The sequence below is a fragment of the Apodemus sylvaticus genome, chromosome 7 (assembly GCF_947179515.1).
Source record: "Apodemus sylvaticus chromosome 7, mApoSyl1.1, whole genome shotgun sequence".
In the NCBI taxonomy this organism is placed as follows: domain Eukaryota; kingdom Metazoa; phylum Chordata; class Mammalia; order Rodentia; family Muridae; genus Apodemus; species Apodemus sylvaticus.
In genome coordinates this window covers 64,104,076-64,130,520 of record NC_067478.1, presented here as the reverse complement: position 1 = coordinate 64,130,520, position 26,445 = coordinate 64,104,076, and the positions used below count along the sequence as shown (strand labels likewise).

General features: G+C 40.7%; 1 protein-coding gene across 10 annotated transcripts in view; it reads left to right on the top strand.

Moving 5' to 3' along the window:
• Positions 1–23,353, top strand: part of Dennd4a (DENN domain containing 4A) — a 103,890-nt gene extending 80,537 nt beyond the window's left edge. For all 10 annotated transcript variants that reach the window (XM_052188043.1, XM_052188035.1, XM_052188042.1 and 7 more), the window contains 11 exons: positions 6,833–7,025; positions 7,990–8,084; positions 9,013–9,188; positions 9,281–9,427; positions 10,940–11,138; positions 11,402–11,656; positions 13,377–13,494; positions 13,596–13,622; positions 14,069–14,231; positions 14,393–14,457; positions 20,670–23,353. In XM_052188043.1, coding sequence (XP_052044003.1) covers positions 6,833–7,025; positions 7,990–8,084; positions 9,013–9,188; positions 9,281–9,427; positions 10,940–11,138; positions 11,402–11,656; positions 13,377–13,494; positions 13,596–13,622; positions 14,069–14,231; positions 14,393–14,457; positions 20,670–20,806 — 1,575 coding nt within the window. In that variant the 3' untranslated portion in view covers positions 20,807–23,353. The remainder of the gene's footprint in view (positions 1–6,832; positions 7,026–7,989; positions 8,085–9,012; positions 9,189–9,280; positions 9,428–10,939; positions 11,139–11,401; positions 11,657–13,376; positions 13,495–13,595; positions 13,623–14,068; positions 14,232–14,392; positions 14,458–20,669) is intronic.
• Positions 23,354–26,445: the final 3,092 nt, after the last annotated feature.

Here is a 26,445-nt window from a genome sequence, read left to right as displayed (position 1 = left end):
TTGCTACTTTTCTTTTCTAAGCTGCCTCTACCACAACTACTTACAGCTTACATATGAGCATATCTGTCTTAACCACTCTCTTCACACACCGCTTATAAAAGACAATGAGGGTTTTTAAAGATTTTTTTTTAAGATTTATTTATTTTATACATGTGCCATAAGAAGGCATCAGATCCCATTATAGATGGTTGTGAGCCACAGTGTGGTAGCTGGGAATTGAACTTAAGACCTCTGGAAGAGCAGTCAGTGCTCTTAACAGCTGAGCCATCTCTCCAACCCTTAAAGAATTTTTTTTTAATTGACATTCATGTATGTGTGTGCCTATGTGAACTCATGTGAACCAACTGTGTGCAAGTGTCTCCAGAGGCCAGAAGAGGGTGTGGGATTCCTAGAAACTATAGTTACAGACAGTTGTGAGTGCCATATGAATGCTGGGAACCACACGCAGGTCCTCTGCAAGATCAGCAAATGTTCTTAATTTCAGTATATCCTTCAGAATTTTCATTTTTTTCAGTATCCAATATGTCTCCAAGCATTACAAACCAGGAATATGCTGTTTCCTCCTGAAGTATCTTGTAGAAAATTTATATTTCTCCCAAGAACAAAACTGTAAAGGAAGTGTAGAAAGTATGTATTTAAATCATAGGAGAACTGTCACAGTTAGGGAACAGAAAAGCAAGAAATTACACGAAAGAACTCATTCGATAGTATTTTTCCTCAGAAGGCATTTCCGCTAATTGTGAACATAGAACATTAAGTTTACCATTTTTGAAAGGGAGAGGGAATGAAAGTGGGGAGGGGAAACAAAATGTAAATCTTAAGAGTTTCAGGTACAGAAGGTTTTGTCACCTGGCCTTTGGAAAGCCAGTGCTGTCACTTGCCATGCTCTTCAGGATCCGTTTAAACCTGTCATGTTTCATTCATCCAGCGGAGTGGCCACATCCCTCACCATAACGTCTGACAAAGTTCTTCACATGTTCCCCTCTCTGTGTTTTGTATCTCACAGTATTAGAATAAGACAAGTCTTCTGGGCCTCTCTATCATGATGTTTTAAGTTTTAAAAACAGCAAATCCATTCCAACATTGCAGTTTTACTCAAATTCATAATCCCTTCATCAATACTAAACTAAGGGATATCAAGCATCTCCAGTTCCTTCTAAGCAGGCCATCTTTTGACAAGTACTTTAGCCAAGCAGTCAGACTCTCAGCACCTGTTTTAACTGTTCAAACTTACATATGAATTCTAGAGTCTCTGTTCAATGGCTCCATACTGATAAACCCAACCTAATCCTGTTTTTAGAATTCCTTCCATTATTTAAAATACATTCCCACACATTCCCTAGACTTCTACTTGAAAGAATGATTTCGTTAGTAATATATATAGCTTACCTCCTTATGGACCACACTTTATATCTCACTTCTAGGAACCTGCTTAGACTTATATCTAGTTACATCTAGAGATAACAGTTGGTGGGCATTGGAGAAATATCAGCATTGTCTTGCCTGGCATCTCCTTCAGGGAAAGTGATTGCTGGTTCTAAAGACAGTGTAGGATTGACTCCCTTAGGCAGGTTGGAGAGGGCAATACTGCAAGGGGTGGGGAAGCACGTTTTCCACACACTGATGCTCATGAGACAGGTAAGCAGAAAGCCTCTGAAAAATAATGCTTAGGAGTAATATGGTGAGAAGAGCTAGCTTGCAACTCTGAGCTGTCAGAAGGGAGGAGCTCTGTCCAACAGGTCCCTGGACCCTGAGAGGCATCTGCCCAGGGCTAAGAAGTAAAGTAAGTTCAGTGGCTGAGCTTACCACTAGCATGCATGAGGCCTAAATTCAATCCCCAGTTCTCTTCCCCTCCCAGAAAATCTGTATCTTAGGGGAATTGGCAATCCCTGGGTAGACTGTAAAGCCTAGAATGGATTTGGCTCAATCTGTGATTAAATTACAATAATCAGTTTTTATTTAGCACAAGAAAGACTATATTCTTCTTGAAGGAATAAAATCCCTGGAGTCCTTATCAGAAGTAAGTAATAGAAATAGAACCCCCAAATGATCCATATATTTGTATTAGCAAGGGACCTTTAGGTAATTTTCAAATATTCAAGAAAATAAAGGAAAAGAAACAGAAATTATACAAATGGAGAATTTCACAAGGTAATAAGGATCTTTTGGAGAAAAAAAAAAGGAAAAAGTGTAAACCATAAAACTGAAAAATATATTGAGAACATAATAGATAAATTTGATAGCAAATAAAACAAATTGAAAGATTAGAGATGCCACTTTAAAATATCTATACTGAATCGGAGATAGAAAAAAATTTAAAATACAGAAAGGGGGCTGAGAAGATATGTCGGTATCTAAACTGGTAAAGTACTTGCCTTGCAATCACAAGGGCTCGTGTGACCCCTAAACTCACAGTGGAAACAACTAGCTGTAGCAGCACACTTGTAATCCCAGGGCTGGGAGTGGGGGAGGGGAGACAGGCAGATTCCTGGGACCTGACCAGCTAGCGAAGCCTACGAAGCCTACGTACTGACTTCCAAGCAAGGAAGACTTTCAGTTTGCTTTCTGTTGCCGTTATAAAGACCATGACCAAAAGCAATTTTAGAGACGAAAAGGTTTATTTGACTTACATAATCCAATTACAGTCCATCTTTGAGGGAAGTCAGGGCAAGAACTCAAAGGCAAAAGGAGAGGCAGAAATGTGGAGGAACACTACTTACTGACTTGCTCCCCATGAGTTGCCCTTCAAGCTTTCTCTCACCACTCAGGACTGCCTGCCCCGGGCTGGCTCCACCCACAGCACACCAACGTCATTGCCCATAGATTTGCCTACAGGCTAATCTGATTGAGGCATTTTTAAATTGAGGTCCTTCTTCCCAGATAACTCTAGTTTGTGTCATGTTTCAGGTGAGGTAGGGAGACAAAACAACAGCAACAACAACAAAGACCAAACAGCTTAAAGACCCAATCTTAAAACAAATACAACAACAAAACCAGGCAGCTTCCAACATCAGGAGGCCCACAGCTTCAGCAGATCTGACGCTTCTGGCCTCTTCCGGCATGGCACTCGCATGTGCATATCATACAGTAATTTAAATGTGTTCGGTTCTTGGCACCTGGAGCAGCATTTGAGGCTGTCCTCCCTCTCTGTGTACATTCATCCTCCTGTGCAACAAAGAGAAATGTTTACAACTTCAGGTGATAGTTTGGATCCACTGTGACAGCATAAGACCATTTCAGCCCACCCTACATCTATTTACTATAAACAATAGAAAATAAATAAAAACAACTAAAAATTCTGCAAAGAGAGAACTGATGGAGTTCAAGGAAGGACCCCTCACACACACACACACACACACACACACACACACACACACACAGATGAGTTTCCTGTTCTCTCTTCCAATACCTCCTTGCCCTAAGGGCAGTCACAGTGGGGCCATCGTAGCTCTGAAAACTATAGTCACAGGAGAACCCATAGTTTATGTATAAAAGAATCAGGAAAGAGACCTCTGTAGGCTAAAGAATTTGAAGGGAATCCTATTTAAGTCACAGCATAAGCCAGGCAGTGGTGGCTCATGCCTTTAATCTCAGCACTCTGGGAGGCAGAGGCAGGCAGATTTCTGAGTTCGAGGCCAGCCTGGTCTACAGAGTGAGTTCTAGAACAGCCAGGGCTACACAGAGAAACCCTGTCAAAACAAACAAAAAAAAAAGTCTCAGCATAATTCTTGATTTGCATACATAAGAGATAGCTGCAGGTTGCCTACAAAGAACAAACACAAAAACACAACCCAAATACAATTGAATATTAGGATAAAAAGCAACCATAATTCAAAATATTATTACAGTACTCATGCTACACAAAACTAACATTCACAATAGCCAAGGTGAAATGGTAGTGGTGGTGGTGATGGTGCTATAGATGGGCATGGTGACATGTGCCTGTAATCCCATGGGATACAAAGTCAGAGGAATATGGAGGCTGAGGTCATCCTCAGCTACAGTATATAGTGATTTCAATGCTAGCCTGGGCTACATGAAACCGTGTCTCAAAAAGGATGTTGTAAAGAAGCAGAAAGGCTGGGCATAGTGGCGCACACCTTTTTTGCCCCAGTGATCAGGAGTCTGAGGAAAACTTATCCGTAGGCAGTAAGGGAGCTGTCCTCTGACTTCTACTTCTGTACATGTCTTAAGCAAATGGCTAACAACCAAAGCCAGCATGTGAAAACAAATGAAGTTATACAGGTAAACCTTGTCAGCAAAAAGGAAAGAAAAACAAAGAAAGAAACAGAAGCAGGAGCTATAACTCCGTGGTAAAGTGCCTGCATAACATAAAATAAACTCTGCATATAGATTTAAGAACGGAATACAGATAACAGGAAAAAAGGGTGAAGATGTTCGGCTCTGGGCTGGAGAGCCGCCTTGGCAGATAAGCATTCACTGATGGTACAGGAGACTTGGGCTCCGTTCCCAGGATCCATGTGGTGGCTCACAGATGTCTATAACTCTGGTTCCAAGGGACCCAGTGGTTCCAAGGGACCTGGTGCCCTTTTTGGCATCTGTAAGTGCTGTGCACACATGGTACACATACATACATGTAAGCAGAGCACACACATAAACTAAAAAATAACTCAGTCTTTTAAAAAGTACATGGAGCCTTAGAGAATTGTTGGACAATATGAAAGGAGTAAATAGGATATATGATAGTTGTTATTTTCAAAGAATTGAAGAAAATGAATGTTACAGAAAAGATACTTGAAGTAGAATTATCTTACCAAATTTTAAAAAACATTTAAATTTACAGATAGACATGACACAGAAAGCTACCAAAGGATGGACTTGAATCACATTTGGGGCCATTGAGATGCCTAATGCCACGGAAGGCCCTTGCACAAGCCTGGTAACTGAGTTCAGTTCCCAGATCCCATGCAAAGGCAGAGGAGAGTTATTCTCTGTCCACACACACACACACACACACACACACACACACGCACGCACACACACACACACACACACACACACGAGCTGGGCTACAGATCTTCAAAATACTAGTAGATATTAAAAAAAACACATCTGTACACATCATAAGCAAAGTGCTAACAACCAAAGGCACCTATAGGAAAACAATTCAAATTTTTAATTCTTTTTTTGTTTTTGTTTTTTGAAACGGTTTCTCTGTGTAGCCCTGGCTGTCCTGGAACTTACTCTATAGACCAGGTTGCCCCCAAACTCAGAGATCTGCCTCTCTCTGCCTCCCTAGCACTGGGACTAAAAGCCTGTGCCACCACCGCCTGGCTTAATTCTTTAAAAGTATTTTAAACATTACTAAAAGAATAAAGATCTGAACGGCCATGTATCTTTGTCTTAAAACCATGAAGGGAAGAGTTCAGCAAGGAAGCATCTTTAGCCTGTTGAAGGAAAAGACACAGCAGTGCAGAGTCTGTTCCAGGGAGATACTCTCCATGGCTGATGGTAAGAAGGACACTCAGACAAGGGACGGACAAATAGAGACAAATAGAAAACACTCTCTGTAAGCTGCGCTCGTGGTGGTTCAGCCTGAGGAATTGTTACTGAAAAGAAAACTTGGATCTTCAGGAAAGAAGCTTTATGGTAGCTGCCAGCACAAAGGCTGCCTTCTGCCTCGCTGCGTCTCTCAAAGCACTTAGAAGGCTCAACAGAAAAGTTGTGACAGTGTAGGGTCACTTAATTCAGTCGGGGCTGGGCGTAAAGTGGCTCGGACATCCTTGCTGCCGAGCCTGAGGGCCTGAGTTTAATCCCCAGGACCTTTGTGGTAGAGGGGAACTGACTCCCCCAGGTTATCCTCTGACCTCTACACGTTTGCTATGGTGTGCAAATACTCCCTCCCTCACAAAAGTCAATAAATGTAAAATTTTTAATTCAATTTAAACATTTAATTCAACTGAGTTCTAAAACCTAATAAGAAATTTTCTGGAATTTTTGAAGTCAGTTTTGGTGAAATTTATTTTCTGAATGTTATAGCATGTAAATTATGTCTCAATAAGATTTTTTTAATGAAAGTATATTTTCTGACCACAACAGAATTAAACTAAAAATATTAATAAGTATGGTATCAAAAAATCCAAAGTTCTAATTCATGAATCAAAGATAAAGATCACTAGACTGGAGAGTTGTCTCAGTGGTTAGGAATATCAGCTGCTCTTAGAGCCTTAGAGACTAGCACATGCAGGGTGGTATGTCTTACTTAGGTTCACAACACCCACAAAGGTGCTCATGCCCTCTTGTGGCCTCCATGGGTACTGAATGCATAGACATACATGCAAGCAAAACATCCATATACATAAGTATAAATGAAGTCTTTTTTAAATAAATGAATATTTTTTAAAAGGCCAGCTGCAGTGGCTTTTGCTTGTCATTTACAGCAATCACAGGGAACCAGAGAGCCCTGAGGTGTGTTGGCCATCTAATCTAGCCTACTTAGCAAGCTCTGGGCCAATGAGAGACCCTGTCTCAAAACAGTGGACAACTGCTGAGATAAAGCACTTAAGGTTTTCCTCTGGGCTGTACACATGTACACACATGTATACACACACACACAATGCACACATACACACACACACACACCCCTAGATATGCACACCTAAACATAGTACAAAAACACACACTGGCAGAGTTGATCTCCAACATACTTATCCAGAATGCTATGCCTTTGTAAAACTGATTGTTTTCCTTGCAGAAGTTGTAATGTTGCTCATTTGGGTAGAAGGTGGCAGGTGGTTGTTTCTATCTGAGAAGTGACTTTAAATAATAATTTTAAATGTGAAGGAAATTAAGCTTATAATTATGTTCTTAGGATCAAAGTTCTGATCGTACCAGTCTTTCTTCAGTGGGAGCCCAGGATTCTGAATCTACCTCTTTAACAGATGAAGATGTCGTCTGCCACGAGTTGGAAGGAGCCACGTCCTCCCAAGAAAGCAGTGCTGCTTCAGGGACCAAGGGGATTGATGCCAGCCGGCCCAGCCTGGGGAGCTCTGCCTCCTTGGAAGGTTAGCCCGGTTTCTGTCATGCTGCTGATTCACAGGAGCTTTCTTTCTTTCTGATTTGATTTTTTTTCAATCTTGAAAGATTGCATGGCAAACTAATGAACAAAAATTGTGGGGAGGGGGCAAAATCAGGGCTCTTGGAGGGAAGTGTGGCTCCTGTCACCATCCCTCATACTGTTTGCTTCAGTTTTAGAGGTAACTGCTTTTCTCACTTTTTGTTTAGCTTTTCACTTGAGAATGCAAACACGGGTTCTTTTATATATCTTTACTGTTTGGAAACTCAGAGGCAATAGGCACTAAACCTTTCTCTCCCATTGTTCCGTTCACTTTCCAGACTGTGACGGGTCTCCCAGACCTGTGGTGAGAGGAAGGCACTCACTGCACAAGGTCACCGCTGACCTCACATGTATATCACTGTGAGCACTCACATGCTACACATCAGTATACACACCGCAGACACGTGTGCACACATACATGCATTGACTAAGCATGCTGACTGACTTCTGTGTTTTGCTGTGTGGAGCATGCCTGAGCTTCATTCTTACGTGTATTCTGTTGTAGAAATGAGGTTGATAATCTTAACTAATCCCCTGTAGCTGGGTGAGCTGTAGTCTGCACCATTTTTTTTTTAATTGTAAAAGATATTCTCAGATGGGTGGTAGGTGGTAGACACCTTTAATCCCAGCACTTGGGAGGCAGTGGTAGGCAGATCTTTGTGAGTTCAATGCCAGCCTAGTCAACATAGTGAGTTCTAGAACAAGTAGGCCTGCTACACTGAGAAGCCCTTCCTCAAAACAAACAAACAAAGGACGAGAAGGAAGGAAAATGATGACGATGATTTAGTTTCTCAGTTGCTCTTGGCGTGCTTAGTAGAACACGTTGGCGTTCTATCAGAATGTATGACAGAAACTATCCCAGATTGCTCCTCTTAAGTTGTCATGGCTTTGCTCTTTATTTTTTCAATCAGGATCCCTGTCAAAGTTTGCCTTGCCTGGAAAATCAGAGACTGCATCTTCCCTCAACACCAGTAATACCAATATCTTCCAGAACTATGCAATGGAGGTACTGTCTTCCTCATAAGAGCACCTGTGTACACCGCTTTATAAAATTTGCATTTCCTTAGTATTGATGGTTGTTGGTTGACTGTATCCTCAGATGGTTCAGGGAGTGTACTATCACATCCAAGGTCACTGGTACCTGTCATTTTAAGTCATTGCTGCCATGCTGCTTTATTAGGACAGTTTCATGCTTGGTGGCGATTTGTCAACATACAAAAGCATTTTTATTTTCAACATTTGTGTTTATAACTGGTTATACACATGTTTTATTTTAAACAAATTTGAAAATGGTGAAGACAGGCCTTATCGCTGATTTTTCTCACTCCATCACTGAAGATCTCTCCTTTCCTCACAATGAGAAAGTTACACTTTGTACTTTAAAACTTTCCCTAGTTTTTCTGAAAAATGTTGCTTCTAAATATTTTGTTAAGCTGGGCAGTGGTGGCGCATGCCTTTAATCCCAGCACTTGGGAGGCAGAGGCAGGCGGATTTCTGAATTCGAGGCCAACCTGGTCTACAGAGCGAGTTCCAGGATAGCCAAGGCTATACAGAGAAACCCTGTCTCAAAAAATAAATAAATAAATAAATAAAAAATAAATAAAATTAAATAAATAAATAAATATTCTGTTAAATGTGGTTGCTATTTTGCACTAATTTACATGAAGGGATTTGGGTTCTGCTGGGGGAAAAAGTGAGCGTTGATGCGGAGTTTGTATCTGTGTGGTCAGGGACTTCTGTCTTGTGAACTGCAGCAGCAGCAGCGTGTGCAGGCACACACAGGCTTTGTTATTATGCACAGTATGTGGCTGTACTTGCTCAGATCTTTTGATTATTGCCAGGGAGTCTTAATTCTCCAGTGGGCTTTGTGACTACAGTGTGTTTTCATCTGTAATCTGTGGATCAGCTTGCTCATGGAGTGGTCTCTTCCCTAGGTTCTCATCTCAAGTTGTTCTCGGTGTAGAACTTGCGACTGTCTTGTCCACGATGAGGAAATCATGGCTGGCTGGACAGCAGATGATTCAAATCTCAATACTACATGTCCATTTTGTGGCAATCTCTTCTTACCCTTTCTGAATGTTGAAATCAGAGATTTAAGACGACCTGGGAGGTAACAACAGCATGCCCCATTTTCCTTTCCACTTAAGGGTATTGTTTCCTAAAATACCTCTTTTCTCAAAATGTCTTTGATTCACATTCTAGGTATTTCTTGAAGTCCAGCTCGTCAACAGAAACTGTGCACTTTGCATCTTCCTTCTCACGTCGGACAAGGCAGTCTTGCATTTCAGCCTCGACCTCTGGTCTTGACACATCCTCTCTCTCTGTTCAAGGGAATTTTGATCTAAATAAGTAAGTATGGCTGTGGAGAACTGTAACTACATATATGATATATGTACATATGTGGAAGAAGAAAAGTTGACCATTTTAAGGTATAAGTTTCTGTAAAAGTGTACATTCCTGTAATTAATCACTGAATGGTAGAGAAAGGGTGATGTTTAAGGATAGGTTGCATGCATGCATGCATCCATGCATGCATGCATGAATGCATGGATGCAAGGAGAGACAGAGCCCTATGGGGAAAAATATCTTATTTTTTTAAGATTTTATTTATTTGTATTTTATATACATGGATGCTTTGTCTTGCATGCATGTTTGGAGACCAGAAGAGGGATTTAAGTCCTCTGAATCTAGAAATAAATATGGTTATGAACCACCATGTGGGTGCTACAAACTGAACCCAAGCCTTCTGCAAGAGCAGCAAATGCTCTTCACTCTGTCTCTAGCCCCTCGTTATCTTAAATCCTTATTCCTGGTTAAAGTGCTCTAGTGGCTAACTAAGTCTAAATGTCTCTATGTTAAACTTCATGAATCTCAAAGGTAATAATATTGTTTACATGTATTTTGCTTTTGTTTTTATTTGGTAATAATATTGTTTACATGTATTTTGCTTTTGTTTTTATTTGTATATTTGTTTGTTTTGAGACAAGATCTTGTATAACCCCGATTGGCCTTTAACTTGCTATGTCAGGGTATGCCAGGTTGGCACTGAGGGATGCTAGGAGAACCTGGAGGCCAGGTCCAGTTTGGTATGTTAAATATGCGCCAGCTGTTTGTCCTGGGTCTGACTCCCAACATATATTTAAATACAGAAACTTGACTCTTTTTTGCAAAAGTGTCAGATTCACCATATGTAGCCACATAGGTGAAGCCATGTTTCAGCTATATGTGCAGAAAAAGAAAATGCCTATGTAGTACTGGCATGGCGAACACAACCCACTTGGTCATAAATACTTTGACTATAAAACCCAAAACCTCTGTGTGCACCTGCTCTCATATGTCCCTGGTGGTTCTCTGTCTCTGTCTGTCTCTGTTTCTGTCTTTCTCTCCCTCTCTGTCTGTCTCTGTCTCTCTTTCTGTTTCTCTCTGTTTCTCTCTGTTTCTTTCTCTCTCTCTCTCTCTCTCTCTCTCTCTCTCTCTCTCTCTCTCTCTCTCTCTCTCTCTCTCTCTCTCTCTCTCCAACTCCTGAAAGAATACATATTCATTTTCTCTACTGTGTATATCAAGGGTTAGTCATGATGCTCCATAAAATCTACTCATTATACATTTTGAATAAATGAAATGAATCTTCAAAATTTAAAGTTTGTTTTCAATTATCACACTGCTTAAAATATATCTTATTTCTTAGTTAATGACTGAGTAGCCCATTTCCTTTGATTCATTTTGCTATGTCCAGCTCTGGTTCCAAAAAGAACCAACATGGTTCTTCTACATGAGATGAGATGAGATAAGATAAGATAGGAAAGTCTAGGTACTGATGGGATTTCTTTTTCTATTTTTTCTTCTTTCTTTTTAATGTGCAAGCAAATCTAAACTGCAAGAAAATCCATGTGCCCAAAGTATTCAGATCCCTGCTCACAGATCAAAAACTGTTGTGTCAAAATGCCCGCTCTTCCCAATGGCCAGAAGCGTCAGCACATGTGGCCCCTTGGATAAGGATGACCCTGGAGGACAGAAGCTCATTCCTACAGGCAGCCTGCCAGCGACTTTACAAGGACCTACGGTATGTATTTCAGTGTTTTTCTTGTTTGTAAAGTGATTGTTCACACAATTCTGTTCCCTTGGTTCTGAAGAACATTATTAGCTTTATAGAACATTATTAGCTTTATAGAACAATCATATTATTTTTCTGTATAATATAGAGCAATTATTCATTGTCACAGAGTCCTGTTCCATGATACAGTACTATTAGCTTTCCACTCACAGAAATCACAGACATTTTCACATTCTCATTCTTACATTTGTCATCTATGTTTTCTTCAACAGGATTCTTTAGGGTTAGAATGGCACCTGCAGAGTCCAGACCCTGTCACTGTCCCATACCTTAGTCCCTTAGTGGTGTGGAAGGAACTTGAGAGCTTATTGGAAAATGAAGGTGACCATGCAATAACAGTGGCAGACTTTGTGGACCATCATCCGATTGTCTTTTGGAACCTGGTGTGGTATTTTAGACGCCTCGACTTGCCCAGTAACCTGCCTGGATTGATTCTTTCTTCTGAGCACTGTAACAAGTATTCAAAGGTAGGAGAGTAAAGTCAGAAGTCGAGCTAATGCGGCTGTCATTGTCGTATTCTTTGCCTATGCCTCATGACACAAAGTAAGGTTTGTTTTTATGTTTGACTTTTTCACTACCATCGGAATCAGCACAGAAACAAACTGCCCCCACTTGAATTTGCAGACTAGCAGTAATACAGTCATGGTTTCAGCCTTCTCAAAATAACACAAAAATGTGATTTTGTTATCACTTGAGGAATAATGTGGAATTACTCTTATGTAAAGGTTTGTGAGTTAGTCCCCCCCCAGACTTCTTTCAGAAATAAGAAAGATCAGTACGTTTTAGGGGCATTTAATTCATATTATAAGTGTGTACTCCCTTCTTTCTTCCCTTACTGAGTTTGTTATGTTCATTTATTTATTTAATTCGTTCAGTTTTTAAACTAGTGCTGAGGATCAAACCCAGAACTTCATATATGCTAGGCAAGGACTGTACCACTGAGATTCAGCCTCAGCCGTTTTATATTCCATTTCTATATGTCCATGTGTGTGAGCACAGATGTACACTGTGGTCCCGGGCCAGCCTCAGGAGTCAGTACTCCCTCCCACCTTGTGTGGAAGCAGGGCCTTTTGTTGCTTCTCTGCTGTGTACTCCAGGCTTGCCAGTCCACAAGATCCTAGGACTCTCCTTTTCCAGCCCCCATCTCGGGGCCTCTGGGGTCACAGACATTTGCAATGCTGTGTCCAGCTTTTACAGAGGTTCTGGTGATTTGAAGTCAGGTCCTCCTCATGAATGTGCATCAGGCACTTACCCACAGAGTCAGCTACCCAGCCCTGGTGTTTTAAGGGTGTTCTTACCTAAACTTATGCTGGACCACTGAAGTGCAGTCTCTAAGCTAGGGAACTTTTTCATTTCCCTTGTACGTGCATGTCTGTGACCATGCATGTACTTTTGATTTTTTTTTTTAGTACATTGTAGATGAATGATAGAGATATTAATTTAGCCATAATTGCCTTGTCTAGGCAAGGGTCTTGGACTGAGAAATAGTGAGTGGAGGGAACGGGCCTGCTGGATTTATTTCTCTGTGAAGCTGTAAGGAGAGACAAGATTAGCCCTGTGTGATGTCCTTTGTCATTAGCCTCAAGTGCCTCGTTAAATCTGCTGCTTTAAGATCATTAGCCTCTCACCTCAGTGGGTATCAGATGTGTAAAATATGTATTTTCTGTTCTTTTTTTCTCCCCTATATGTGTGTCTTTAAATTTTTTATGAGGCTTTGTACTTTCTGGTTTTATGTCAACTTGGCACAAGGTACAATCTTCTGAGAAGAGAGAATCTCCATTGACAAATGCCTCCATCAGATTGGCTTTTGGGCAAGCCTGTGGTGCATTTTCTTAATTAGTGGTGGATCTGGGAGAGCCCAGCCCACTGTGGGTGTGGCCACTCCTGGGCAGGTAGTCCTGGGTGCTAGAAGAAAGCAGGCTGAGCAAGCCATGGGGAGCAAGCAGGAAACACTGTTCCTCCATGGCTTCTGCATTACTTCCTGCCTTGAGTTCCTGCCTTGAGTTCCTGCCGGACTTCCTCACTGATGGAGAGTGACCTGAGAGTTAAGTGAAATTTAACCCTTTCCTCCCCAGGTTACTTTAGTCGTGTTTTTTATCACAGCAATGTAAAACCCTAAAATAGACTTTATAAAATATTTACAAAATTATGTAAGGATCAATAATAAATTTTTATTTTACAACCCAGATTCCCCGCCACTGTATGTCAGAAGATAGCAAGTATGTTTTAATACAGATGTTATGGGACAACATGAAATTACATCAGGATCCAGGGCAGCCCTTGTACATCCTCTGGAATGCCCACAGTAAGTGCTGTATAGAATGCTGACTTCAGGAGAGTCATCCGTGTGCTTTTAACAGCCTCTGCTGTGAACTGACATGTGTCTCTATGCTTTTTGTCTTACAGGTCAGAACCGCACCCTTCTGTTTGAGAGTGAGTGTTAACTGGTTGCTAGTGGTGCCTTCTGTGGAGCTGAGCTCTTGGTTTCGTTTGGGAGGGTTGCTCTGTATGTGGTGAAAAGCTTGCTTGTGTTATATACAGTTTGGCTTGAAAACATTGCTTGTCCCAATCTCTTCTTTTCCTTATTTTTTGTTTCCATTCCTGGTTGCTGATGGAGACTTTCCTTTCAGGCTGTGTTAAGGAAAACTATTTCAAGTTTTATGTTTGAGGCCACAAAACTTTGCAGGCCTTTTTTTTTTTTTAATCATTAATTGTCTTATTTTCCTGTTTCACTTCTTTCATTTTCAAACTTCTATTTCTTTATCTATTGCTCTTGATTTATTTTTAATGCTTTGTAACTTCTTTAACAGTTGATGATTAATGTATTCTCCCTTCTACAGCGAACATGTCTGTCATCCCCTCCTCTGTTTCTTTTACAGCTCAAAAGTATCCAATGGTCCATTTGTTACAAAAAAGTGATAACTCCTTTAACCAGGAACTGTTGAAAAGCATGGTGAAAAGCATCAAAATGAATGATGTCTACGGGCCTATGAGTCAGATTTTAGAGACCCTGAATAAGTGTCCACATTTTAAAAGACAGCGGTGAGTCTCTCCCTCAAATGAGCAGGATATTTCTCACATGAGAAGCATCCTGCTTGCTTTATTGATTTATACTGCTTTATGCTTATGTAGCATAAAAGACTTTGCAGAGAACATAAAGGCTCAAGGATTTTAATTTTTTCTCTCTGTCTTTTTGCCCGCAGGAGTTTATATAGAGAAATATTGTTTCTCTCACTTGTGGCACTGGGAAGAGAAAACATTGATATAGGTAACTCAATGTCATAAATAACATAGTTTATTATACAAACTGGACAAAACCTGTACAAAACACAATATACAGCATATTGTAGATTTTAAAGGGTTTTTTATTGGTGGTTTTAATTATTTTATCTTTGCATTAACTTGTTAGAAAAATGAATCTTTTAGCAACTCTTTAAGATGTATTATTTTTAAATGATGTGTATGTGTTTATCTCTATGTAGATTTGTGCATGTGAGCACAAGTGTGTGGCAGCAGAGTCATGCTAGTATACAATGGGCATGTGTGCATGCTAGTGTTAGTAGGCATGTGTGCCATAACTGGTTACTCAATCAGGCCATATAGAGCATGCCTTGAGATTGTTGAATTTAAAAAAAATAAATAAATAAAAATTAAAAAATAAAAAATTAGTTTCTCTGCAGCCTTGACTGTCTTAGAACTCTGTAGACTAGTCTGACCTTGAACTCAGAGATCTGCCTGCCTCAGCCTCCTGGTTCTGTGATTAAAGGCTTATACCACCACTGCCTGACAGTTGTGTAATATTTTAAATTAACACTTTAAGAACAGACTAATTTGGGTGGTGGTGGCACATGCCTTTAATCCCACCACTTGGGAGGCAGAGGTAGGCGGATTTCTGAGTTCAAGGCCAACCTAGTCTACAGAGTGAGTTCCAGGACAGCCAGGGCTAAAAAGAGAAACCCTGTCAAAAAAACAAAACAAAACAAAAAAGAACATACTAATTTAGTTAGAAGAAAATAAATCTCATAAAGAAGATAGCAATGGACAAGTTGTTTTAAGGCCTCAGCCTTAAAAGCTTCAGCTACTAGGGCTGGTTAGAGGTCTCAGTGATTAAAGGCATATGGATCATGTCTGATGACCTAAGTTTGAGCTCTAGAAATCACATGGTTGAAGAGGAGAACCAAGGCCTGCAAGTTGTTCTTTAACCTAAGTGTAAGAGCTGGCATGGTACTCAGGAGGTAAAAGCACTCACCATGCCAAGCATGATGACCTGAGTTCAATCCCTGGGGCCCGCTGTGAAAAGAGAGAACTAACTCCCAACAGATACCTTCTGCCTCTCTACATGTGCACATCATAACACACACTCACACACAAACACACACAGTTGTGCATATGCATACACACAACAACAACAACAATAAGCGAATTGTAAAAGTCTGTTCTAACTAAACCCAGCTGGGGCTGGTGAGATGGCTTAGCAGTGAAGAGCATTGCTGTCCTCCGGGAGGACTGGGGTTCACTTCCCAGCACCCATGCCAGCAACACACAACCACATGTAACTCTAGCTCCAGGGGGTCAGTGCCTTCTTCTGGTCCCCATGCTTACCCACATACATGCACACAAACACAATCATACCATACAGTCACACAACACATACTCAAAAATAAAAACAAACTAAATCTTTATGTGAGCCATCTCACATGGGTTCTGTAATCAGAACTCCAGTCCTCCAGATGATTGGCAGGCGCATCTTTCCAGCCTCATAGCCCTTCAAAAGAAAATAAATATTTTCAAAAGACGAAACTACAATCAGGAAACACTGGACTTTGGACCTTGCTAGTCACCGAGTTGAAATAAAGTTGGGAAACTTTGAATGAGTTCCAATAGAAATATAAACATTGAAAATCAAGAGGCAGTCTATGGAGAGAGCTGGAGGAGACACCTGGGAGGAGTCCATAGTTCTGTTTGTAAACAAATAGTTTATGTCCTGACCTACCCGTACCATTAAAATAAAGGCTTCATATTACAAGCAGAAAACTTTGAGCAGAATGCTGTGAATATTTGCTTTTTATTTTAATAATTCAAAATACTAGAAACTTAAAACTAAGAAATTTGAGCCAGGCGGTGGTGGCGCACACCTGTAATCTCAGCACTCTGGGAGGCAGAGGCAGGCGGATTTCTGAGTTAGAGGCCAGCCTGAGTTCTACAGAGTGAGTTCCAGGACAGCCAGGCCTACACAGAGAAACCCGGACCCCCCAAAAAAACAAAACAAAATAATAATAATAACAATAATAAAAATAATAATAAATAAAATTTTAAAAAGAAAGTGAAAGCTAAAGGGTTGGAAAGATAGTCCATACAAGTAGTCCTGCCTTAGTTAGCTGTGATAAAATCATGACTGAAAGCAATGTGGATAGGAAAGGGTTTATTTCCTCTTGTAACTCCGAAGTCATAATTCACTTCTGAGGGAAATCAAGTCAGGAACCTGGAGGCAGGAACAGAAGTAGAGGACTTTGAGGGGGCAGTCTCCTGGCTCACTCCCTGACTTGTTCAGCTTGTTTTCTTATACAGCCCAGAACCACCTGCCAGGGAGGGCACCACCCACAGTGGGCTGGGCTCTCCCACCTTTCTTACTAACCAAGCAAACCCTTCAGACTTGCCTACAGGCAATCTAATGGAGACATTTTCTCAACTGAGGTTCCTTTTCCCCATAACTCTAGCTTGTCAAGTCAACAGAAAAGAAACAAAACAAACAAACAGGAAATCTAACCTGGACAAATCCTCAAAAGAGAACTACAATACTGTACAAAAGTCAAATAAAACAATTAGAGACCAAAATATTTTATAACAAGAGTCAATCTACCAAGATGATACAGTGATAAAAATATATTCACCTTAGAGAAAAACATAGGCATAAATCCTCATGACCTTGAAACAGATGGCAGTTTCTTAAACCTACCATCAAAAACACAAGGAAGGGGCCGATGAGCTGGTTCAACAGGTAAAGATGCCTTGTGCACAAACCTGGCTACCTAAGTTCAGTCTCTAAAACCCAGATAAAGGTGGACAGTGAGAACAATTCTACTCGGTGTCCTCTGACCTCTCCAAGTGCACCATGGCACAGACACACACACACACATACACACACACACACACTCACCCCATCCTCTCTCTAGACATCAACAAAATTAAAACCCTGTGTTCATGAGTGGACACCATCAAAAAATAAAAAGATAATACCAAAACTCATATATCTGATATATATGTCATATATCATATATAGCAAAATCATATACTAATAATAGCAGAGTATTCAGTGCAAAGAACTTTTATTTAAAATTTCAAAATTTTATACATACATGCAATGTATCTTTGTGATATATATATATCCCACTCCTTCTCTCCAGTCCTTTCTATGTCCCCCAATTTTATGTCTTTTTTTATAACACACCACGTCCAGTTAATGCACTTATATATTCAGGGGGCTTATGGTCATCCACTATGGCATAGGCAGAAAAAAACAATTATAACTTAATAAAAAACAATCCCAATTTAAAACTTGGCAACGGATTTTGACCATATATTTCTCCAACAAGAGATATACAAATTGACTAAAAAGCACAGGAGAAGATGTTCAGTATCTTTATTCATGCATGAAATACAAGTCAAAAAAAAAACAAACAAACAAAAGTAGGGGCTAGAGAGATGGCTCAGTGGTTAAGAGCACTGACTGCTTTTCTGAAGGTCCTGAGTTCAAATCCCAGAACCCACATGGTGACTCACAACCATCCGTAATGAGATCTGATGCCCTCTGCTGGTGTGTCTGAAGAGAGCAACAGTATACTTAGATATAATAATAAATAAATCTTTTTTTAAAAAAAAAAAAGTAGTTACTACTTTCCTAACTTGAAGAATACCTATCAATAGAAAACCAGAAAAGAACAAGTGTAGGAAAGGATGTTGTGGAGAGATTGGGCCATGTATGCTACTGCAGGAAATGTAAACTGATGTGGCTGTCAGAAGCAGTTCTGTGTGGTGTCAAAGGTTAACACGAGTGCTTACATCTACACAGAAGCCCAGGCTTACTGCATGCACTCGGGCTTCTGCACGAAACATTTGTGACAGTCCCAGGAACCAAACCAAAATGGGGAAAGTCCAACAGAGGTGGAGAAATAAAATGTGGCATATTTGTCTGAACGAATATTATCCACAGGTAAAAGTTGACGAGCCAAACACAGCAGTTGTGTTAACACTTGGGGGGCTGAGGCTAGAGGGTCACACATTGAATCAAGGCTAGCCTAGACTGGATCTGAATCTGAAAGTGAAAACTGCCAAAAGAAAAGCAATCAAAAGACAGTGAGTGCTCCAAACAGGCAGCACGTTCTGTCTTGAATATACTTAGCAAAAGAAACCACACAGGAAGTCACATGCTTTATGCCTGAAAGTGTGTGAAGTGTTTAGATAGAAAATAGATTTGCAATTTCTAGTGCGAGTTCTAGGATAAGGGAAAGAATGGGAAATTGCTGCTGACTGCTTTTGAGGGTTTTTGGCATGATGACATATTCTGGAATTAGAGAGAGGTGATACTCATACTATCTTGTGAATATACAAAAAGCAAAACAGTGAAAAACAACCTCGTTCACTTTGAGTTAAAAATTGCTGAATTGTATATATATAGAAAGTATATCTCAAATTTACATAGTTTATCTGACCAAAAAAGAATAGTCATGAAATATTTAAGGAAGTATTCATTAGCTGGCTTTCCCCTGTAGAAGCCCATATCACTATAGAATGGCCAGTGCAGACAAGAGCTAGGAAAGTTGAAGGACCAGATAGTCTAGAAAGAGGATATCTGTGGGGAAAATATTCTATAAAACTGGCTGGGGAAAGCAGAATATTGCGTGAGTTTCAATCTCTGAAGCCACTGAGGAGGACACTAGAACCTGAGCGAGGCTCTTTACTGAGACAGGAAGGGTACCACCGAGAAACAGCTTTCATTTACCATCTCTTTATTTTCTACCCAGCAGAACCCCAATAGAACATATGCAGACTTTACTCTTGCCCTCTACCCAGGGGCATTTCATTAAATGTCCAAAGAAGACTGTACTTGGCTGTGTTGTTGGCTGTCATTCTACAGGAGTCACCACTGGGCACCACTGTGACACATTTCATAAGGCAATGTGGTTGTCTTCGTCTCCCCACCACAGAATTATGAGACCTGAGTAAAATGCAGGCATAACTCAGCTCCAGGGTTTATATCGCCAGGGTTTGTTTAATGTGAACTGGACCTGTGATGTAATCCCAGCTACCCAAGAGGCTCAGGCAGGAAGATTGCAAGTTCAAGACCTGCCTTGTCTTCAAAGTCATTTCAAGCTAGTCTAGGAAATGTAGAATAAAATTGTCTCAGAATAAAAAGTTTAAGAAGGGCTAGGGGCGTGGCTAAGTGTCACAGAATCTGCTTATCATGTACAAGGCCCTAGGTTCAAACTCCAGAGCTGCCAAAATAACAGAATAACAGCAATGATTATAAAGCCAGTCATTCAATAGGAGCGCGACTGTTCCCTGTGAGAAAAAAGGAAGAGTCATTTCAGGATGATACCAGAAGATACTTGCCTGTGCATGATGGCACATGCCCACAATCCGAGTTCTCAGAAGGCTGAGGTAGGTAGATTGCTATGAGTTACAAGCCAGCTTGGGCTGCAGAGTAACTTTAAGGCCAGCCCATGCTACATTGAAAGACAATATCTGAAAAAAGTTAAAATACTAAAATCTACACTTTCCCACCAAGTTTTCACAATAGGAAACTTAGATAAAAACACAGAGTAAATTTCAGGTAGGGCTAAAATTTTAACTGTAAAAAAAAATAATTAAATCTATAAAGAAATGGCTGTGGGTCCATTTGTTTTTCTTAAGCTTGTTTTGTTGGGGAAAATAGCCATGGTTTTTTCTCTTTCTTGGTGTTAGGAATTAAACCTAGGGCTTCACCAGGGATAGCGCAAGGGCAAGCGCTCCCCACCAGCTGTTTTCCGAGCAGTCATTCCTTGTTTTGAGACAGGTTCTCCTTGAAGGTGTGCCGAAGCCCAGGCAGGCCTCACGCATCTTCATGCCTTAGCTTCTTCCCCATCCCAGCCTGCTGGACCGACAGCCATTGCTCCACTGCCTGCTGCAAACTGTGTTGCTGACCATGAAGAGCAAATTACAAAATATGTGTGTGGTATTCAGTGGCTTTTGCACTGATGTTTGATGAGATTGCTCTGTGCTACCTAGCCCATGCTTAGTACTCTGAGGCTCTCCTCCTTCAGGTTCTGAAGTCATGCAGCCGTGGATCCCAGAAGCACCCTGGAGATGCATCCTTTGCTCCTAACCTTGTGGTTTTGTTATTTTGTAGCGACTTGACTATGGTCAATATCAGACATGAATTTCTTGTTTATGGTCAATATCAGACATGAATTTCTTGTTTTATGTCTCAATGCAATTTTGCAGATGCATTTGACAAAGAATACAAGATGGCTTATGATCGTCTCACACCGAGTCAAGTTAAGAGCACACATAACTGTGACAGGCCACCAAGTACTGGAGTGATGGAATGCCGAAGAACATTTGGAGAGCCTTATCTTTAGGACATGTGTGTATATGTATACATTCACTATATATTGTATAGTCAGTGTACAGAGTAACACTTTTAGACTCTATAAACTCCACTTTTTGAAAATGCATTTGTAAATGGATTGGAAAGTTCAGTGGCTTTGTACAGAATGTTTTTGTGGGACAACAGTGACAGACAGGGAGAGAACCACTTACTTCCCGTTTATTTCTTCTTTATCACCCCTGTAAAGAAATTAAGTACTCTATGATGAGGAAGTCTCTTTTAAAAATTGGTTGCCACAAAATTAGACTGTCTTAATGTTTCTCTTGGGAAAAGACAGGTGGGAAAATCCCGTGTGGAGCATAAGCAGAGATGTCAGATCCGAGCGTGTCCTGCTTCCAGGGCTGTTCGTGACAGCCCGTGCTTTCACCATGAAGTTCTATTATACATATTTTAAATTGTTTATAGTGAGTTGATATTTTTTTAATTTTTAAATTTAATATAGCAACTTAAAATGAATTTAAACTTATGAAACAAGTGTTTATTTTCTTTGTGTCTGCTCTTTGAAGTAATTAGCACAGCTGCAGATATCTCTATGTATATCTACCTATATTTTTTTTATTACTTGAGAGGAAGAACTCTAACTCATCAGTGCTAGTGTCCGTGCCCTTAGATTGCACACTAGCTCCCCTGAATCTGACTGGTGAGAGGGACTGAGGGAGGCAGGTGTGAGCCCTGTGCAGGGAGTGCCGGAGTGCCAGACAGGTCATCTGCGCCGTGCCTGCCAGTCTCCTCTACCACAAAGATGCGAAAGTACCCAGGGAAACTAGCTCACAACCCAAATATCAATGTAAATCTCAGTATGCTATATGAAAACTTACGGAGGGGAATATGATTGACAACTGACTCTTCCAAATTTTACCCAAAATATTGGGTGTGAAACAAATTGCACTATAAAATATATATCTGAAATATGGTTTAATGGAGTATTCTGTTAATAATATATATAGAGAGAATCAAAGTATTTTTGAAAGCAGAAAAAATAGTAACCGTCTAAAAGTGTGTCCAGAGAGAATTTCCCATATTGAGGAACTTAGTTTTTTCAATAAACTTCAGGATCTGAAGTTCATGGAATCTAAAATGTAAACTATACATAATCAGACAATAAACTCAATGTTTAAACACCAGGAGTATTAAATTGACTTAAAAATCCATTTTTAGTTATATTATTTCTGAAATCACTTTCTTTGAATAATTTCTCATAAGGAAAAAGCATCCTTTGGCCTCGAGAATTAATTATTCATGTATTTTCAGTGTATGTATATACATTTGCAAAGGTTGTCATTCGTAAAGGAAGGCTAGCCATTTTAACAAGAAGAGGAAAGGGGGGCGGTCCCAAATTTGATGTTTAAAGCAAGTGGAGTCCATGATGCTTGACCTGGGAGTATCTTAAGAGCCCGGAGACTCACCAGTTCAACCACAGGAAAGCTGCCTTCAGTCCCTGCCACCACTGAGTAGCCAGGCTGAAGCAGTTCACAGCTTTGCCCTCTGGCAAGTTGTGGAGAGCATAAAATGTGAATCTTGAGTTCAGCTGGTTAGAGGCTGAACATACTTACTTGAAAACACTGGTGCTATGCGCGCATTCCTACCGCTCCTGTTGATCCACGTGGCTTCACTGGCCTCACTGCTTCACATTCTTCAAGTCACTGAGACGTGTGTTCAGCTCTGCAGAGACGGAGAATGTTCAAGAGGAGATTCTGGGCACTGGTAGTAAACATGCCCTCTGACAGGATGTGGGGCCTCGTCTGTGCTTTCTTCTTCCTTCCCTTAGGAGAGCAGTTTGCACTGCTGCCTCCAGTTTCTGTGATGCAAACTGTGTGGTTTGTTGGTTTCAAATGTCTGACAAGCGCAGAGAGGCAAAGCTGGTTCTTCATCCTCACTTGGAAACTGAGCATGAGTTCTGTCTCCTACCCTGCCCTGGGTTTTGTTCTCTGTCTCTGAATAAAGTTATATTTTTCCTGCTTTTAATCCCCAGGAAATATAATTGTATGAAGATCATTTTTGAAAATAATACCTAAATATGGACTAGAATTCAGTCAGTCCTACTCCAAAGAAAACTAAAATAAGGATCATCTTTTGAAACAATTTAATACAAGCTGGTTTTCAGTTTTTTTATTTACCATACATTTTGGAAAATTTTGGCCAATAGTATTGGATGTCTTTGCCCACCACTCTTAGCTATTTTCCATTCTTAGTTTTGCTTATGTCTAAATTGTTGGAAATAAATCATGCTCTTGCTAATATAGTTTAAGACTCTTATTAGGTTTGACTGTTATGCTGTGTATGTACATACTACTTTAAATATTCAACGTTTCCCTCCTGTTACCAGATGTCACAGTATGTAGCTATTCATCTTCTGATTTGGTTTTCCTTTCTATTTTTTCTAACCTTTAACCCCCGAAACTACCAGTGATCTTACTATAAGATTGTCTAGTATGTCTTCCCATTTTTTGTACATAGAGAAATGACCCTGAAAATGTTGGTTCAGCATTTTAGGCAATAAATACTTATTTTTACTTCATGCTGATAATTATTATTTATTGGTGCAACTAACAAGCATTATCTATTCCTATATGTAACTTGCATTGTGTTTTAAAGAACTTAAGACGGAAAATGTTTCTTTTAAAATGGACAACAGTTCAGCCTTATTTTTCTCTTCCACTGTGGTTTAAAAACTGCCTTTAGGCACTTTGTGTCAGAGTGGGAAGGGAAGAGTGAGCAGCCTCAGAGGCCGTGGCTCGCTTGAGTGTATTTAGTGTGCTCGTCCTGTTTAGACGCAGCACCAAGCTCTGTGTGAGCCCCAGCAGCTGCCTGCCTTCATGGACGCCGACATCCTCGGGACTTGCAGTCTTATCACCCCTCACACTACCTTCCTTTGCTAGCCCCAAAGAAAGCATGTTTGGTGGTGACACAGTTTGCTGAGAAGCAGGGCACTCATCTGTGTAGGGACGCCTGTGTATATGCTCACACTGAGAATGCTGGGGAAACTCCTACTGTACACTCCTACTGCTCCTCTACACGGTTTCCTCTTGTATGAGTTTCTTTACTGTAGAAACTGGTGGACTAGTCTGTAAAGGGAAAATGACAGGTTCTACTCACTAGTCACAGTAATAGCCCTGAAGACCAGAAACACACCTTTGGTTGGGCAGGCTAACTCAGGCATGGGTATCCTCCCAGTACCCCCCTAAGGATGGGCATGCTTCATAAAGACCAGCCCCAGAACAAGTATAGATAGGCTGTGCCTACAGATAAGGGCAACCAGTTGTTTCAATTTATCTACCAACCTGTACTTTCAATATAAATTCTGTTTCCTGCTCCCTCAGAACTCATTTGTTAAATAAATGAAAATTCTGCTGTAGACAGTGTTGTTTTAAAAAAAAAAAAACTTTTCGGATCTGTTGGTGACAGTACAATATAATGTTCAAAATACATACAGTAGCTCTTTTAAAAATACCAATTTTTAAATAAGTTTAAATAAGTCGATTTTCATTTATTATATAAAGTTTTAACCCATTTAACCAGGAAGTCTTTCATAGTGTTAGAAATATCTGTTGCTAAGACATCAACGAACTGTAACTGCAGGGGGAGGGAGAGGACATTCTGCAGACACCAGTTTATGTTCCTACCTGTAACAGCTCAGACTTCCAGGCTCTGTGTAATTCCACATCATCTGCTACCAAATGAAGGGCCATCTCAGCATTATCTTGACATATTAGCACACTAGTTTATCTATTTTTAAAGGGCATGCTTTTATAAATAGGTTTATAAATATGTATCACAAATTTAATTGGTACTTTTAGAAGTTATACAAATTAAGGCTTGAGAGGCTTGAAAAGAGCACGTAATACCTTTCTGGAAGACCTGAGTTCAGATCCCATGTCCACATCAGGTGGCACCCTCTCCAGCTCCAGGAGATCCAATATCATCTTCTGACTTTTACAGGTGCATGCACATGTGTGAGCGCACACACACGCACACACACACACACACACAATGTTGTAAGAGGTAAAACCCAGTGGTCCTGCCTTTGCCTAGTATAGTGGTTCTCAACCTGTGGGTCATGACCTTTTTTTGGGGTCAAACAAACTTCACAGGGGTCACCTAAGACCATTGTAAAACACAGATATTTACATTACAATTCCTAACAGTAGCAAAATTACAGTTAGAACTAGCAATGAAAATAATTTTATGCCTGGAGGTCACCACAATGTATTAAAGGGTCACAGCATTAAGGAGGTTGAGAACCGCTGCTCTAGCATGACAGGGGTCCTAAGTTTAATCTCCAGTATTTAAAAAGTATGTATGTGTGTGTATGTATGTATGTATGTATGTATGTATGTATATGTTATGTGTGTGTATATATATACGCACACATTTCAATGTTTAGAGGCTGGAAAGCTGGCTCGGTGGCTAGAGCACTTGCTGCTCTCTAAGATGACTCAAATTCAGTCCCAGCACTCACATCAGGAGGCTCACAGTTTCCTGTAACTCCAGCTGCAAAGAACCTGCAAAGAACTCTTGTGACCTTTGCAGGCACCTACATACATGTAGCATACACCCAGACAGATGCACACACATATACATAAGAAAAAAATTAAAGTTACATACATTTTCTGTGCCCCTGAAGTACCTTCTTGCCCCAGTGAATTCCCATCATCTGTCAAAACCCTGCTTTTCTTTTCTTCTTTATAATTTATTTATTTACTTATTTTAAATGTAAGAGTGCTCTATCTGCATGGACACCTGTATGACAGGAGAGGGCATCAGATCCCTTTATAGTTGGTTGTGAGCCACCATGTGGGTGCTGGGAATTGAACTCGGGACCTCTGGAAGAGCAGCCAGTGTTCTTAACTGCTGAGCCACCTCACCAAGCCCAGCTTTTTTTACTTATCTTTTCCTGTCACAGCATGAAGTGATTGGAACTATTTTATAGGCAAAGGAAAATGCAGAAGCCGGGCGGTGGTGGCGCACGCCTGGAATCCCAGCACTCTGGGAGGCAGAGGCAGGCGGATTTCTGAGTTCGAGGCCAGCCTGGTCTACAGAGTGAGTTCCAGGACATCCAGGCTATACAGAGAAACCCTGTCTGGGGGGGGGGGGGCGCAGGGAGGGGGGAAATCCAACACACACACAAAAAAAAAAAAAAAGAAAAGAAAAAAAGAAAAAAAAGAAAAAAAGAAAATGCAGAAATTCTGCTGCTTGGGTAAAGGATGTAAGATAAGTTAGTTTTAATCTTTAAATGGTTTTGGAATGTCTCACCACCCAGTCTCATTAGACCTTTGGCTGTTGGCAAGGGACATCCTGAGGCAAGCTGGAGCTGGCTGCTGACAACAGGTTTGTGTGCAGCATTTTGGTGTTAGCCTCTCCGTCCCACAGGCTCGTTCTTTCCTGTTCGGCTATGGCCTGTGGAGGCCCCACAGAAATGTAGCACCAGGAAGAAGAATTAAGAATATGAACTCTTGAGCCGGGCATGGTGGTGCACGCCTGTGATTCCAGCACTTTGGAGGCAGAGGCAGATGGATTTCTGAGTTCGAGGCCAGCCTGGTCTACAGAGTGAGTTCCAGGACAGCCAGGGCTACACAGAGAAACCCTGTCTCCGGAAAAAAAAAAAAAGAA